General features: G+C 42.2%; 1 protein-coding gene across 4 annotated transcripts in view; it reads left to right on the forward strand.

Moving 5' to 3' along the window:
• The window catches only part of LDLRAD3 (low density lipoprotein receptor class A domain containing 3), a 115,129-nt gene that overhangs the window by 48,161 nt on the left and 52,121 nt on the right, over positions 1–14,847 (forward strand). For 3 of the 4 annotated variants that reach the window (XM_075425334.1, XM_075425336.1, XM_075425337.1), the window contains 2 exons: positions 8,834–8,959; positions 11,726–11,860. In XM_075425334.1, the coding sequence (XP_075281449.1) occupies positions 8,834–8,959; positions 11,726–11,860 (261 nt within the window). The remainder of the gene's footprint in view (positions 1–8,833; positions 8,960–11,725; positions 11,861–14,847) is intronic. The other variant, XM_075425335.1, reaches the window with a different exon arrangement.

Consider the following 14,847-nt stretch of genomic DNA (forward strand, 5'->3'; position numbering starts at 1 on the left):
TGCACTTGGCCTTGTTGAACCTCATGATGTTGACGTGAACCCCCTTGTCGAGCTTGTTCAGGTCCCTCTGAATGGCATCCTGTCCCTCAGGCATATGAACCGCACCACTCAGCTTGGTGAGATCATACTTTTTGAGAGTTTTATTCTCCCTCTAAACAGGACTAACAGTCTTACCTTTGTGGTGCCCTGCCTTGAACTACATCTGCATCTAGCGCATTTTAAATGTCTGTGGAGAAAGCACAAGTCTGTAAGGAAATATATAAGTAGGTGACTTTTTTTATTGACTGTTTATGGTGGGGGAGGTTAATATGTGGAAGGAGAAAATCTAACAGCAAGGCCAGCAGGAAGGAAGAGGGAGGCATTCTACCAGATCTTGCACCCTGGAAGGATCGTGGTAATGAGAAGCTGCAGTCAAAGTAGATTTTATGTATTTGTTAATAGAGTAAGCATCGTCATGTGCTAGGATTGCAGGCTGCCAGGTGGTATGCAAACAACAGTCTTACAAAACTGTGCAAAATTAATCTTTAGTGGTCCCGTTCTTATTTATAATCCAGTAATAATTTGTGTAAAAGGCTAATGAAATGAACACTTTTTTTATTTTTCTAAATAAATATTAGATATAGCAGAAAGCTAGGAATTCCTCTATAAAAGTAGTTGTATGTATTTTAGTAGTGTACATATATCTGTGGAAGACCTCTGGACTTCTATTCACAACTTATGATCGCAAAGTGCTTTTAAGTAACCTTCCATTTTTCTTGCTGCTTCTTGTTACCTCATGGTTGACCTGGAATATTTGTTGCAGGTAGGTGACAAACATCAGAATTCTCAGGCAAAGCTGAATATTAAACAATGCATGAAATGAGTATCTGCATTAATTGGGAAGATACTGTAAGCCAGCTGCTGATCTTTTTGTTGCTTACTCACATGGCTCTCAAATTTGGAATATCAAACTGGAATTAACTCATTTTCACTCATGATTAAGCAACCAAATACTTAGTAGTTATAATAAGATTTATAATGAAGTGACCATGGTGAATGTTTCATTTGAACCTCAATTACAGAAATTTACACATGAGTAAGGGCAAGTGCAGGAGCTACTTATATTTGATAACTTTTTATGCAGGGAGATTAAGAGGGTTTGTGGTGCTAATTATTTAATCCTCATGATGGTCTCCTCTAGATGGGGATCAGTGAATAGCCCGATTGGAGAGCTTGGAATCAGACAGGTTTGACAGTTGGATGAAGTCAGTGGCACAACTGAAATAAAAAGACCAGGGAGCTAGTGGCTCAGATGAGGGATGGTAGCCCATCGGGCACACCGATGTCCTCTGAGGAGGGTTGCCCCTGCTACTGAAGTCCCTTGAGGGTGGCGTTCTCTGCTGTCTGTGTGCATCTGGAGCAGCTGAGCAACCTGGAAGTTGTGCTTCATTTGTATGGTGGTAACAGCTGATTTAGAATTTGTCCGTTTGTGTGATAATTTTTGTTCAGGTTGATTAATGAATAGTGACTTCTAAAATACTTCTTTTAGTGAGAAATCACTTTACCGAATGTCTGAGAAACAAACTTTTTGTCTGTACTTTCTGGTGACATCTCATCTTTGTGATGATTTTGAAGGACTGAAACATAGACACAAGACCATGAAAGACTGCTTTATGGCCTTACTGTCTGGCCACTGACACGTAGTGGTCCAACTGTGAAGTGCTTGCTCTTTTTCCCCTTTTCAAAGGAAGCAGTATACTCTTCATGGCAAGGGACTCCATTAGCTTTTTTACTTTAGTGTTGTCCTTTCTCTTTTGCTGTGAACTACAGTGTAAATATTGCCCATGTAAGTGGGTGATAGTTTACTACTTTGGAGGCAGTCTCTGATGTTTCCTATGGGGCTAATTTCACTACTTTAAAGGCAGCAATTTTTTTATTTTTTTTTTAATAAAGTACTTAGGCTCACTTTCTGTGAGTTTACTTTAGCAGTTTATGACCAACAACCTTTTCATCTAGTGGATAAACAGGGAGAAAAGGTAAGAGTGACCCAAGGGCTTTCTGTGGGTGCAGTGAATGCTCTGCAGTTGGCTGTGTTTTGGATCAAAACTCATGAAATAGTTGCTTTGTCTTGAATTTGAGAACTTGTGCATAGTAGACTGTTGGGTGGGTTTTGTACTGGGAATAGCACTGAAGTGCTAGCTTTTTCCTAGACGGGAAAAAGCAAGAAGTAGTGGGTTGGGTGAAAGGGATCGTATCCTGGTGCCATACTGCTTGTGTTACCTAGTGTTGTAAAATCGATCCTTCTCTTCTTTGTCAATTGAAGTTAAAACCTGTTTTTCAAAGAGCAGGGACAAGTTGAAAAGATGGCTACCTTTAATTCCTTCATGTGGAGTCTTAAATGAAATGCTGCGATTTGCCACGCATGCATCAAGACTGGATTTACAGGGCTGTCTGATGTGGCTGTGGCATCTCTCAACATAAAATTAACAATAGCAGAGATATTTAAGGTGGTTCATTATCAAAGTCAGGAAAATACCTGTGACTCTGCAATAATGCAGCATCTGCAGACAACAGTTTCTGTCTGGAAAGTTGTTCTTGTGGCATGCAAGTAATCAAGTTTTGATTAGCTGAATAAATCATCATCTGTGGTTGGATGGAGACGTATGGGTGTGAAGCAGCATAAAGTTATTTTGCCTGATTGCTACCTGGAGCGGTTCTAAGGCAACAATTTAAGTTCAAAGATGCTGATGCTGAAATATTGTGCAGTTTACTTCTACCTGCAGGTTGTCACAAGATGTCTGCTGTTGGATCTGCTACATCCCATTTCCCTCACTCCAGATTGCAAAATGACTGAGAAATATTTCAAAACAGAAAAGTTTGTAGAATTAAATGAAGGAAATGTGCTTGTCCTGGTGGCTGCATCATGTGGGGTGCCTGTTGGGTGCTGTCTTTGCATCTGTTGCATGCAGTGAGCAGTGTCTAGTTGAAATGCTGGAGATGTGGACTCAACAGTAATAATTCAATGTTTCTTCCATAAAGTTTCATTAACAAGACTGTGTACTGGCTTCTGTGAGAGAAACTTAACCTGTTGTAGTTGTATGATGTCTTCTCTTGAAGCATTGTGTCATTGTAGTTGAGCACAGCTCTAAAATTTTATTGTGATACCAAAACAGTGGGTTACTACTGTTGACCATGCCATCTTGTCCTGGCTACGTTCCTCAGATCTGTAGCTCACAACTGCAGTTTACTTGCTAATAATTATAGAAGCCATTTGATGTCTTTGCTGCTCTGTCTATGGAAAGAAAAATCACCTGCCCATCACAGAAGACCTGTCGTAAACTTCTGGTTGGGTTTTAAGTCCTTGTGGCCAAGTCAAGAGTGTTCAGAATAGTTTTTATATATGGGCGTATCCATATGCAGTATAAGGTTTTACACAGTATATGCCAAATCTGATTTTTTTTTTGTCCTGCTGTTATTCATCTCTGCTAGGAAATAATAAAATGGATTACACTTTTTAAAAAATACTGCTATTTCACACTTGGTACCCTAAAGATAGCAAAATGTTTTCCTGTTAATGTTGCAGAGCCATGCCTGCAAACTGTCACATCTTCAGTGGAATGTACGACCAGTCCTGATGGGAAGTTACTATTTTAGAGCCTTAAAGGAAGGGGGTGGTTTCTGCATAGCATAAGGAGCGACTTCACACACTCGCACATACAACTGCCAAAATAATTTTCTTGAGCTTAAGCAAACCAAGCTGGGGGGAACATCTGGCAAATTTAAACTGTGGCCAGCAGTTCTCTGCCACCATCTTCACCACTTGCTTCACGCTTCAATTTTAAAAGATGAGAATAATGTTTTAGTGAAAAGCAATTTCTTCCCATGGCTAGTAGAGTCGGAGAAGGCTCCTCCAGTGCATGGTGATTCATTGACACCTCTTTGTAAATACTGTGGCAATTCCCTTTAGCGTAATGTAAATACAGATTCCTGTTAACGTTTCAGTCCTGGATTGCTTCTGCCATGGCTAGGTAACAAACGAAGAGTGGAACTGGAGTGAATTGATCCTTTTCTGCTATCGGTTCACAAATTAGTTGAATGTCAGTTTATTTGGGGTGGCTTTTGTACTTGCTGTATTTCTGCAGTTGGATCCAGACTGCTATTTGAATAGCCTTTATTTAGACACAGTTTTGTTAGTTGCTGTGTGATCCCTTGCTGTATTTCAAGTGTGTCTGTCAGTCCTTATCCCTTCCCCTCCTACGTGTCATCTCTCGGTTTCTTAGGTTCTGGAGACCTGGGCTCAGGAGGACTTGCCAGTTCCTATAAAAACAACCAACTTCTCCCTTCCCTTTCCTTTAGCTGGTTATAACACCAAGGCTAAGTAAGGTCAGATGATCCACACACGTCTGTGTCCTTTCTCACTTCTCTTTTGTCATTGTCTGATATCCTGGTAATTTTTGATTACCCTGAGCCCGTTTCAGCCAAGTGTAACAGAAAAATACAGAGTGCAAAGATAGTGCTGCCCTTGAAAGCTTATCAAGGCTGAAGCCACTGAAGGAGCCAAATAGGTATCTGCTGTTGAATGCGAAGCTTTTCACGTACAGATCTGCCTGGAAACTTGAGACCTGTGCAGTGAAAGACACAATCATGAGCAAAGGAGAAGAAAACCTTTCTCGTAACTGTCACGTAAGGGGAGTAGGAGTTGCAGAGGAGTGCTGGGGGTAGTGCAGCATGTGCCTTGTATCAGTTACAGGCAGTCATGATCCTGGTATACATATGTGTTACTTGTGAGGATGGTGAAGACCTGAGGAAAATGTGTAGCCCCTTTGTGTTAAGGTATTTTCAGAGATCATTGCCAAACATAAAGGTGCATTTCTGCTCAGGAAGAAATGATTGTGCTCTCCATAGGAACTTTATGAGCAATGACCAAACAGCGTTTGCTTGAAAGCCTTGGGAAAACTGTGCCGGAGGATAAGAAGGATGTCAAATTGAAAACAAAGCAGAAATTCCACAGTGGAGTTCTCCAGAGTCAGGGGACGTGGCTTGGACTAAGTCATTACTGCTTCCTCCTTTTCCTGTGTTTATGCACAACGTATGAGAAATGCATTTTGTGTCTGAAATTGAAACTTGGAAAACTGACTTCTGTCTGGGAGAGAGACTTGTGTCTAGTGAACAGCTAGCTGTGTGACCAGTGAATCGCTATGGCGTTTGAAATGCTCTCTTACCTCTTGGAGGTGTCTAATGTAAGTTTGAATTGGGATTGGTCTGTGTATATATCATTCCTCTTGCAAATATGGAGAATTGTATTTGGGGTTTTTTTTGTTGTTTTTATCTTCCCTGCAGTTTTAAAAAAAAAAAATAAATCGGTGCACTATGTGAAAAGGAAACTTGGAGATAATTTGAAGGTGTTAAGTTTCTTGTTTGTTTTTTGTTCTGTTGTTACTAGTAAGTGCTCTTTTGACACAGTTATTGTGAAACAGTTTTCTTGTTCTCTGGCTTCTGTTGCAAGAGGAGAAGGAGATAGCAAAAGGTCTGGGCAGAAAATGTTGAACTAAACACTATACAGCTGTCTAAGTAATACTTCCATTAAATCATTGTCCTGAATGGTTTCTCCCTCTCTTTGATGGGCTATCAGGATGCTTTGGACAGAAGAAAGAGTGCATTTTCTAGAAACTTGACTTTGTTCCTGGTCATTCCAGCACTTTTTCCCTCCAGATGTGGTCAAACGTTGAACACTACATATGGCTTTACTACGGTAGCTCAAGGTACTGCACGAGATGTGCTTTGGGCCTTCTTGCCTTGGGGGCCAGGGCAGCTGAGGTTGCTGTGACATGTGTCTGTCGCAGCCGCAGCGGAGCTCCTGCAGCATTCCCACCACTTGTGGCTCTGGTCAGGAAGGTGCAGGCACAAGACTTCTGCTCTTCAGAGGGCTGGAGGCTCAGGTGTGACAATTCTCAGCCTGAATTCTGCCTGGATGAGTAAGGCTGTAAGAGTAAGAGATGGTCCATATTAGGAATTTTAGAAGTAAATAATTTTGAAGCCTCAATTTGGCAGGATTTTCAGAGATGGCAAAGGGCGTCTCTTAATATGATTTGCCAGAAAGTTGATAGCCTCTGAATTCAGACCCCAAATGACTGAAGTAAACCTGCTTGAAGAATTGGGATCCAGTAAATGTTAGCAGGGGCAAAACCACAGATGCTTCCTCCTTTTCTTATTTCTTCTTCCTCTCTTCTTCTTGGAACTGTTCTGGCTCAAAATACATTGCTAAAAAAGGAGGCTGTCCAGAGGCAGCGATTTGGTCTGGGTGGGGAATGTAAATGCACTGCATGGTTTCAACAAGATGTTAGCTTCTAGAAAAGCAACAACAAAAACACAACACATGAAGCACTGGGCATCTCTTCAAGTACGTGTGTTACTGCCACGCGCTCCCAGCAGCAGCTTGGCTGGCTGGTTAGCGTGCTGAATATTGGTCAGAGACTGCTTGCTTCGATGACAGTCTGGGAGTCGGTTGCTGAGGTGTTTTGTTTTGCTGCTTTTGTTTAAAGACTGGGGGCATGGTATTGCCTCTAACCTTGTTGTTACGGAATTATTTAGTTGAGATCAGTCTGCCTCAAAACTCTAACACAGAAGTTGCTCTTTGAAGTTGTGTGAAGAATTGCAGGGGCTTGGATGTCTCTGCTGAGGGTTTATTGTTGCCGGTGGTGGTAAGCATGGCAGCTACTTCAGGGTAATTTATCACCTGTTTTTCTACAAAGTAGTGATTCACTGTTTTTTTCACCGAGTGGGTCTTGGATACCCTTCAGAAAAGGTGGTGGCTGAATATGTAAAATTCAGTGATACATGCTATTTTACACTTCGTAGTTCTAACTGAAAGCTACTGGTATAATGAAGAAAAACATGTAAGAAAGGAACTGTAGGAATTTGCTTTTGGAGGACACTAAATGGAGAGTTACTGTAGCTGTGGTTTAAAATAAGTCTATATGCACTTTGAGTGATGGAGGAAGGCTTTGCTACAGCTGCACTTAGTTTTTAACCCTGGAAGTGAGGATTCCTTCCAAATTAATGCTGAAGCTGTTTGTCCCTATTAGATACACTTTTTTTTTTGTCTGTGCTCCGGTTGTCTTGTGACCTTATAAAACTGCGCAGGTTGGCGTATTGATGTGCCAGATGGCTACATAAAAAGACTGCCCGTCGTTGTAATCTCCAGATCTGTCGCATCTCAAAACCTGGGAGCTGTAAACTCGTTGATTTGGTGTAGGAGTAGGAAACATTTACTCAAAAGACCCACAAGTTATGGAGCTGGCTTCTTTTCTGGTGTTCTTGCATCCGTGATCTGTGCATGGTATCACCGTGTGTTCACGTTGCACGGCATAGACCTGCTTGCAGTTACCAGCTTGCTCTTCCTGCAGTGACTGGTTGTGCTTTAGAGTGGACTTCAGTGAACAGTGAGGAGTTCAGTGTCCTGTGGTGTGGTCCATCGTGTCATGTACTTATTTGAAAAAGCAAAAGAGAGGAAAAAAATGTGACCACATGCCTTGTTAATTTTATTTTTTTTCCTTTGGGAGCTGGTTTGTTCTAGACTGGTGATACCAGAAGACTTAACTGGTGCTTGCCTTGAGCATTGTGGTGGAAGCATCTGCATCACTCTTGCTGAAGGCAGTGTTCTCTTCTGGCTGTGAAGCGTTGCTGTGCAGTAAAGTAAAATTGTGAAGTACCTGACATCATAATGAGATTCTGTAATCATTTGTTAAACATTTTGATGCTATTGTTAATATTTAGTGTTGTATGAATAGCTGTGCTGGTGCTGTGAAATAGATGTAGTTTCTGTCCTGGAGAACTGTATAGTGGATGATGGAGAGAAGTACAGCAAGAGATGCAATTCATAGAACTCATGCTCCTTTACACACAGTTTTGTATAAATTGTGCTGAATAAAGGCAGTGCTAATTATAGCATTTTCTGTTATGAGTTTGATTTTTGCAGCCTGAAAAACACTTTAATGAAGGCCTCTTGTGTTTCTTATTCTCACAAAGACATTAACTCGCTTGATATCTCTGTATTCCTCCTTTCGTTCTCCAGATGTTTGCTTACTCTTTGTACACCTGTCTTTGCCCAAGTTTGCCTCCAAACCCAAATTGTCTTAACTTGCTACCACGTTCATTACTGCTGTCTGCCTTGGGCTCTTCACTGTTTGGCTTCTCTGAGCAAGCAAGAGAAGCTTGGTGGTGTATAAAATCTAGACTTTTGCTGTATTTAGTGCTTGTGGACTTGGCATGTCATACAGCTATGGGGGTGGAGCTACAACTAGTCCAGTTAAACTTTTGCCTCGGAGGGTTATCGTCTGCCGCCTGAGGACCTGCTTAGATGTCTGTCTTCTGGACTTACGCGTGGGGCAGTGGCATTTACAACAGACTTCCATGCAAAGGGGAAATAGTTGCTCTTGTTTTCTGTGAAGTATGACCCTCTGTTTTAATATTTTTCCTCCAGTGCTTTTAAGTTGGTCAAATTCACATGGGTCTTTAAGGGACAGTTAGGGGTATCTGCTTGCCAGGGTTACAAACTTGTACTCTAAAGCGCTCAGCAGTTGAAATTTGTTTTGGGAGGTCATTTGACTTGTTTTAAGTTTGAATGTCTCAGTCGTTCTGGGAATTGTACAAATTGGAAAAAATTCAGCCCAAGAAAGTGAAATGTCACACGGAACTTCAAGCAGTTGAAAGCAGGCCATAGGGAGCTTGGAAGGCATCTAAAATCAGTGCCACCACCACAGAGTACCCTAACCTGTACTGCTCCAAAAGTATCTCTAACCTTTGTATGTCGTTTCCCTCATCTTTGTCCTCTTCTGTCTGTTTGTTCTCCTAGCGAAAGCCAAATCCCGGTGTGGTGCCACGTTCTTCCCCTGCGCCAGTGGGATCCATTGCATCATTGGCCGCTTCCGGTGCAATGGCTTCGAGGACTGTCCTGACGGCAGCGATGAGGAAAACTGCAGTAAGTGCAAGCCTGCTTGTGACTGATGGCGCGGCTTTTGCTTCAAACTAATTAGAAAGGAGTAATCGTTAGCCTTCAGTTTTTATGACCCAGATGATCCTTGTGCTTTTCACTTTGTAAATGACGGTCTTTTTTTCTTTTTTTCTTTCAAGGTCCAGCTCAGTCTTGTTTTGTATATAATGCCTGTATGATACTTCAAGTCCCTTTGTGACTTTGAAATGAGATTTAAGCTGCATGTTTGAGCAGGTTCTCTGTACTCAAATGGATAAAATATTATATATGACTTAAAATTGTTAAATTTTTATTTGCCTGGTTTTTATCACTGAAGAATATGACTTATTTGTTCATCAGTGTATTTAGGTTTCTCTGTTTACACATATTCTCAAGCAACAAAAAAGCAATTAAAGGGTTGTTTAGTAAAATAGATTCCTGGAAGGAGAAGGAGGTTCTTGAGATCAGACATGCCTGCCAACGCACTAGCTTGAGCTGCTGTTCAGCAGCTTGCAGGGAAGTCGCAGCAGAGAGATCATCTGAAGTACTGCCTGACTTGGGCTAAACTCCCTGCGTGTGGCTGCACAGACCCATTTGTCTCTGTGAGTCTAGCAGGTTGTATCATGGCAGTATGGAAAGGTTGTGTTCGATCCAGCAGCTCTGTTGCTGTTATCAGGAGCTGGTAAAAGCATGGGTCTGTAGGCGGTAGCTCGCAGCAAATCCTTGCTCATTCTCTTGTTGGAGCACGCTGAGTTTTTCATTGTAATGACATTTAAAGGTCAGAAGGAGGACAACAGACACCAGCTTTCAAAGATGACAAAAGGGGCGATCTTTAGGGTGATCTATCACTGTCTGCTTCTTGGAGGACTTGCCTTTCTTGTTTGTGTCTTTCTGTCACAGCATGAACACCTTTTAAGGTGCCATCTGTTGTTTCCCTAGAGAGTCTGGTTAGAGCCCTGGGGGGGCTGTGACAGGGAGATGGCACCTCCGTGGAGAGAGTGAAGCTAGGGAAAGAAGATTGAAGGTGGAGGAAGTGACTTTGGGTTGTGCTGAAACAAGTGGACTAGAAAGAAGTTTTGACAAAAGTGCCTTCAATATCCTTGAGGTAGTGGACCAACAAGTAGCAGGTCTCTACTGAAAATGCACTAGCTCATGGAGTTGGTTATGAATGACACAATTTCCCATGAGCTTGTAATGTGTGGTTCCAATGGGATCTTGCAGCTAATGGTAACATGCTGCTGATCTCCCTGTTTCTCTATGCCATTTAAGCATGCACTTCGTATTTTCTAGCATATCCAAGTGTCTAGTGACTGCTTTGCTTATGTAGAGGAACAACACTGTAGGCCCTGAAGTGACCTGGAAAATCAACGTGCTATGCAAGTGTGCAGCAGTTTCAGACCAAAGGAGATTTAGCATGTTCGTGATAAATATGCTTCTGGGGAGCTGGAGAAATTGGGAGCATGTGTCATATATACTGCAGGTTAGATGCACGACAGACGTTAAAGCTTTACAGTGGATTTAAAAGACTCTTTAAAGGCAGCTCTTACTTTAAAGAATAAAAATAGGAAGCCAGTTAGTATTTAGGAACCGTAATCACCTTTGCTATTGCGGCAGAGAGGCACTTTGAAGCAGGCAAGGCATCTAAACATCTTTTTTAAAGTTTTCAGTTAGAAAGTTGCGTTCCGCTTCAGTCACCTCATTACCAAAAACTGGCAGGAGTTCAGAGTAGAGTGCCAAAAATGATTAAGGAACAGAGAGATTGATTTATAAGGAGATATTAAAAAATGCTAAATCATGCGTATCTCAGCTGAGCAATGACTATGTTGGAAGATAAGGTTGTATATGCTGTATACGAAGGCAGCAGATACTGTTCAAGGAGGGATTATGTACTTAAATGTGCTGGGCTATAGCTAAGAGTAGAGGGATGAAATTGGAAGAGAGATAACTAAGGTGAATATCAAGGAAACCTTGTTGACAGTGAGATGCATTGAGGCTGTGATGTAAACTGCTAGAAGTGATGAAAACTGCACTGCTTGAAGCTTTAAATGAAAGTAGACACAGCAGCTTACGGCATATTTACTGCTGGGTTTGGTATGGGTGAGGAGACTGCTCTACATAAATGAGTCTGCTTAAATACTATTCTGTCTTTGCTCTGTGTGCAACACTGGGCCTTATGTTAAAGGATTTTCTGTGGGCTACTGTAATGTGCTTATTACTTTTTAAAAGGAGTTGAAATTCAAACACTGAGAAGTTTAGAATTGTCAACATTGCCATTGTATCAATTCAAAATAGTGAGGAGAATGGGGAAGGTGGAGAAAGGCAGAAACAGAGGTAAATAAACCACTGCCTGGCAGTTCTCAGCCAGGATTGTTGGCTTATAACATGAAACTTGACCTAAACTGAGTTTATTGTAATGGGAAGCAACAGGCAGTGTTTATGGTAGGCAGTGCTACCCTCCATACGTCTGCAGTGTGAGCAAATGCTGAGCACTGAATAGCGATCGCAGCAGGGGCTCTCACGAAAGTGAACAGAAGGCTTATCACAACTGTGGGTGGACTATATCTCTGCTAATTGTAATGAATCTTGCATGAATTAGAAATTTCAGTGCTCTCTGTTTAGAGAGCCAGGGTTGGTTTGATTGCCAAGTTACTCCCACTTACTCAGCAAATTGACCAGCTGTTGAGTTGTGACCCTTTGTCGCTGATTGCTTAATGGCTATTTCACTGCCTGGGTGGGAGAATTGCTAATGAAAGATCTCACTTTCTCTTTTCACAGCAGCAAATCCCTTGCTTTGCTCTACTGCCCGATTCCACTGTAAAAATGGCCTTTGCATTGATAAAAGCTTTGTGTGCGACAGTCAAAATAACTGTCAAGACAACAGTGATGAAGAAAGCTGTGAAAGCCCTCAAGGTAGGCACAGGGTTTTTACTCTGTTCTGCAACGTTATACCAACTCCAATTAACCTGGAACAGGCTCAGGAGAAAATACAATTCTGTTGGCTTGCTCTGTGTTGGCTAGAGCTGTGGTTTCCTAATTAATTCTGCAAAGGAGAGTGAAACATGTAGAGTACATGTGTGCGCGTGTGAGTGTATTTCCTTCTCGGTGCTCAGAAGACTGCTGTCTTTCTCAGACTAGTAAAGATGCACTTTTGCAGGAAGTGCTTATAATCTGTGATCCAGCGCTCACTGAAGTTGCTGGGAATCCATTTAGTGACTTCTGTGAGAGATGGATTGGACCCAGAGGGATCAATAATAAAACTTCAGTTCAGCTGTCTGTCTGTTTACCGGATGAGTAAATCTGTGTAGGCTTAAAGCTTGAGATCGTCATTGCTCAGTTACTTTCTGAAAGGCGTATTTCACTGCAGGAGAAGTCTAAAGTGAAATAATATATTCCGACCCTTCCTTGTTTCTGTATTTAGAGAAAAGGATGAGGACAGGGAAAAAAAATTTTTGTGTGAAAATTGTTGTGTATTGGGTCTTGTGAGAATCTCAAAACACAATCTCAGACTTTCTTTTTCCTTTTTTCTTTTTAACTTATGCTAGAAGTCTACATGTAGTGCTCCTAAGTTTTGTTTTCTGTAACTTAATACAGTAGTATTTTATGAAATGTGAAGTATACATGAATGACTGGAGGTTAACAAATGTTGTGTACTGGGCATCAACTGTTAAACATTTTCATGTCTGAGTTACTACTGAGAGATCAGAGTAGGCAAAAAATGGGAGGTGGGTGGGTATTTGCAGGGCAGGTGCTATGTGCTTGGGCCAATAGAAAGCAGGACACATGAGGAGAGATAAAGCAGGGTGTGAAGGAAGAGGAAATTAGGGAAATTGAAGGAGAATGACTTTAATATCTGGCTGCACTGGTGATTTAGTCCTTTGTGGAAGAGAAAATAAGTCTGAGCTTAACGTGGTGGTAAACATTCCTGACAGTTCACAGGGGAAGAGGGGAAACACGCGACAGTAGTGCCAACAAAACAGGGTTTATAGCGTGGTGTGTGGCACTCACGTGTGCCATTCCTCTGCCTAACCTGTGAGCTCTTTCCTTTGGCTCCATGTGTAAGGGCTGAAGGGTCGTCCTGGTAGCTCGCCTGCCTGCTGGGCTACCTGGCAGCCTGGGCACATGGCTCTGCTCAGGCCAGAGGCTCGGAGGGGGTCTCGCCTGCCCCTGCCCGCTGTCCGGGGTGGGAGGGGAAGGGGCTGGCACGAGTCTATTGCTGCCGCAGCAGTGCTGCTGCCCGTGTGCCAAGGGCTGAGTTGTTTTTCGCTACAGGCCTAAGGCAGCCTAATGAGATTAATGCGGGTGGTAAGGTTTCTTGTTGGGTTTATTTTCTTTTGTGTTTTGGGGGGGGGGGCTTCTGAAGCTTAAAGCAGCCGTGTTCTTTTCCAGGGTTGGGATGACTGCTTCCTCTGCAGATTAATTGGCTGGATTGCCTCCCGGTTGTTTGTTGTCATGACAATCTGCTTTTGGAAGTGACTGTCGGGCTCAGGAGAAGAAAAGAGCTGTATTTCACGAAGCCGTTACTTTCGTCTTTGTCTTTGGTCCTTCTGGAAAAGTCACATTAGTAACAGGGTTAAGCAAAGTAATTCTGTCTGGTTCTATGCGTGAAAGAGCCCCAAACAAGGAAGAAGGAACGAACTCTCATTAGGACCAAAGCAGCGATGTTTTGTCGGCTTTTTTATTTAAAAAAAACAAGTCCAAGTGTGAGGTTGGGAATGAGGAGCTCCCAAAGTAAAATGCTTATTATGGGGAGTGTGTGTGATTGCCTTTGCCCTTTGGCAGCTCAGAGCCTCCCTGAATTGCCATTTCGCCATCTGTAACTGGACGATGCGCGTGTACCTGTCTTTCAAAGCAAGGATTAAACAGTATAATGTGCTCAGCTTCCCATCTGAATGTAAATGACGATTCCCTCTGGAGTTTGCAGCTATGGGTATGTCTGTCCTGGCTTCAAAACACACCAATTACTTTGTGTTAATCGAGAATTAGAGGTTACTGTGGACAGTCTTTCATTTCTCACAATTCTTTCTACAGCAGGTCTAATTACAGTAATTACAGCGGGTTTTGTGTTAACACAGTACCCAAGAATCCTAGTCATTAACTAGAACTCAAGTGCTCTGGGTACTTAGGGACAGAGCAAAGCAAATCTGTGGGGTATTTTAAAATCAAGATAGAGGGTTTTCTTCCCACCAGCTGTGTTATCATGTCAAATGTGGTAGCTTAGCTCAGTGTAATTGGGTGTAGTCTGACATAGGAGATTGCCCTTGCGTGCTATTTTTTCTATTCTTCTATCTAAAAATGTGTTGATTTAGAAATTACTAAGCTTCTGAACCACTGTCTGATAGTGTTGTTATCGCCATTTAACAGATGGGGAAGAGGGGGCATACATCGGCTGAAAAAAAAATGCTCCCAGAGTGACATTCTGGCTGGTAGGAGCAGAGCTTCATCCATGCTTGTCTGCTTCAGGGGGATGTTGTGAGACTTAATCAATGTTTGCAAACTGTTTTGAGATGCTATGATAACATGTGGAATAGAAGTGTGAATTATTAATTGGTACTTTGCTCTCCTTCTGCTCTTGGGTATACTGACAAGCTTTTTTAAATTAACACCTTTTCCTACTCCTCCATGAACTTCAAAGGCCTCCTTTATCCTGCTGTCATTGCTGGAAAGCTTCAAGCATCTTGGTTTGGTTTGTGTCAGATATTCCTCCATGCATAAAGATCCTTTCAATCAAGAAGGGTCACTCTGCAGGACAGGGAAACAGGAATGTTCCCCCACACACACTGAAAAATGACGTGGAACTCTTCAAAATGTGCCATCCTTGATGAATAGGAGCTTTGCTAGCATGCTGCAATTTGAGATGGGCCTGAAGCGTGGGTTCATAAAATTAGATTTCAGTCGTA

The sequence above is a fragment of the Opisthocomus hoazin genome, chromosome 7, assembly GCF_030867145.1.
Source record: "Opisthocomus hoazin isolate bOpiHoa1 chromosome 7, bOpiHoa1.hap1, whole genome shotgun sequence".
Lineage (NCBI taxonomy): Eukaryota > Metazoa > Chordata > Aves > Opisthocomiformes > Opisthocomidae > Opisthocomus > Opisthocomus hoazin.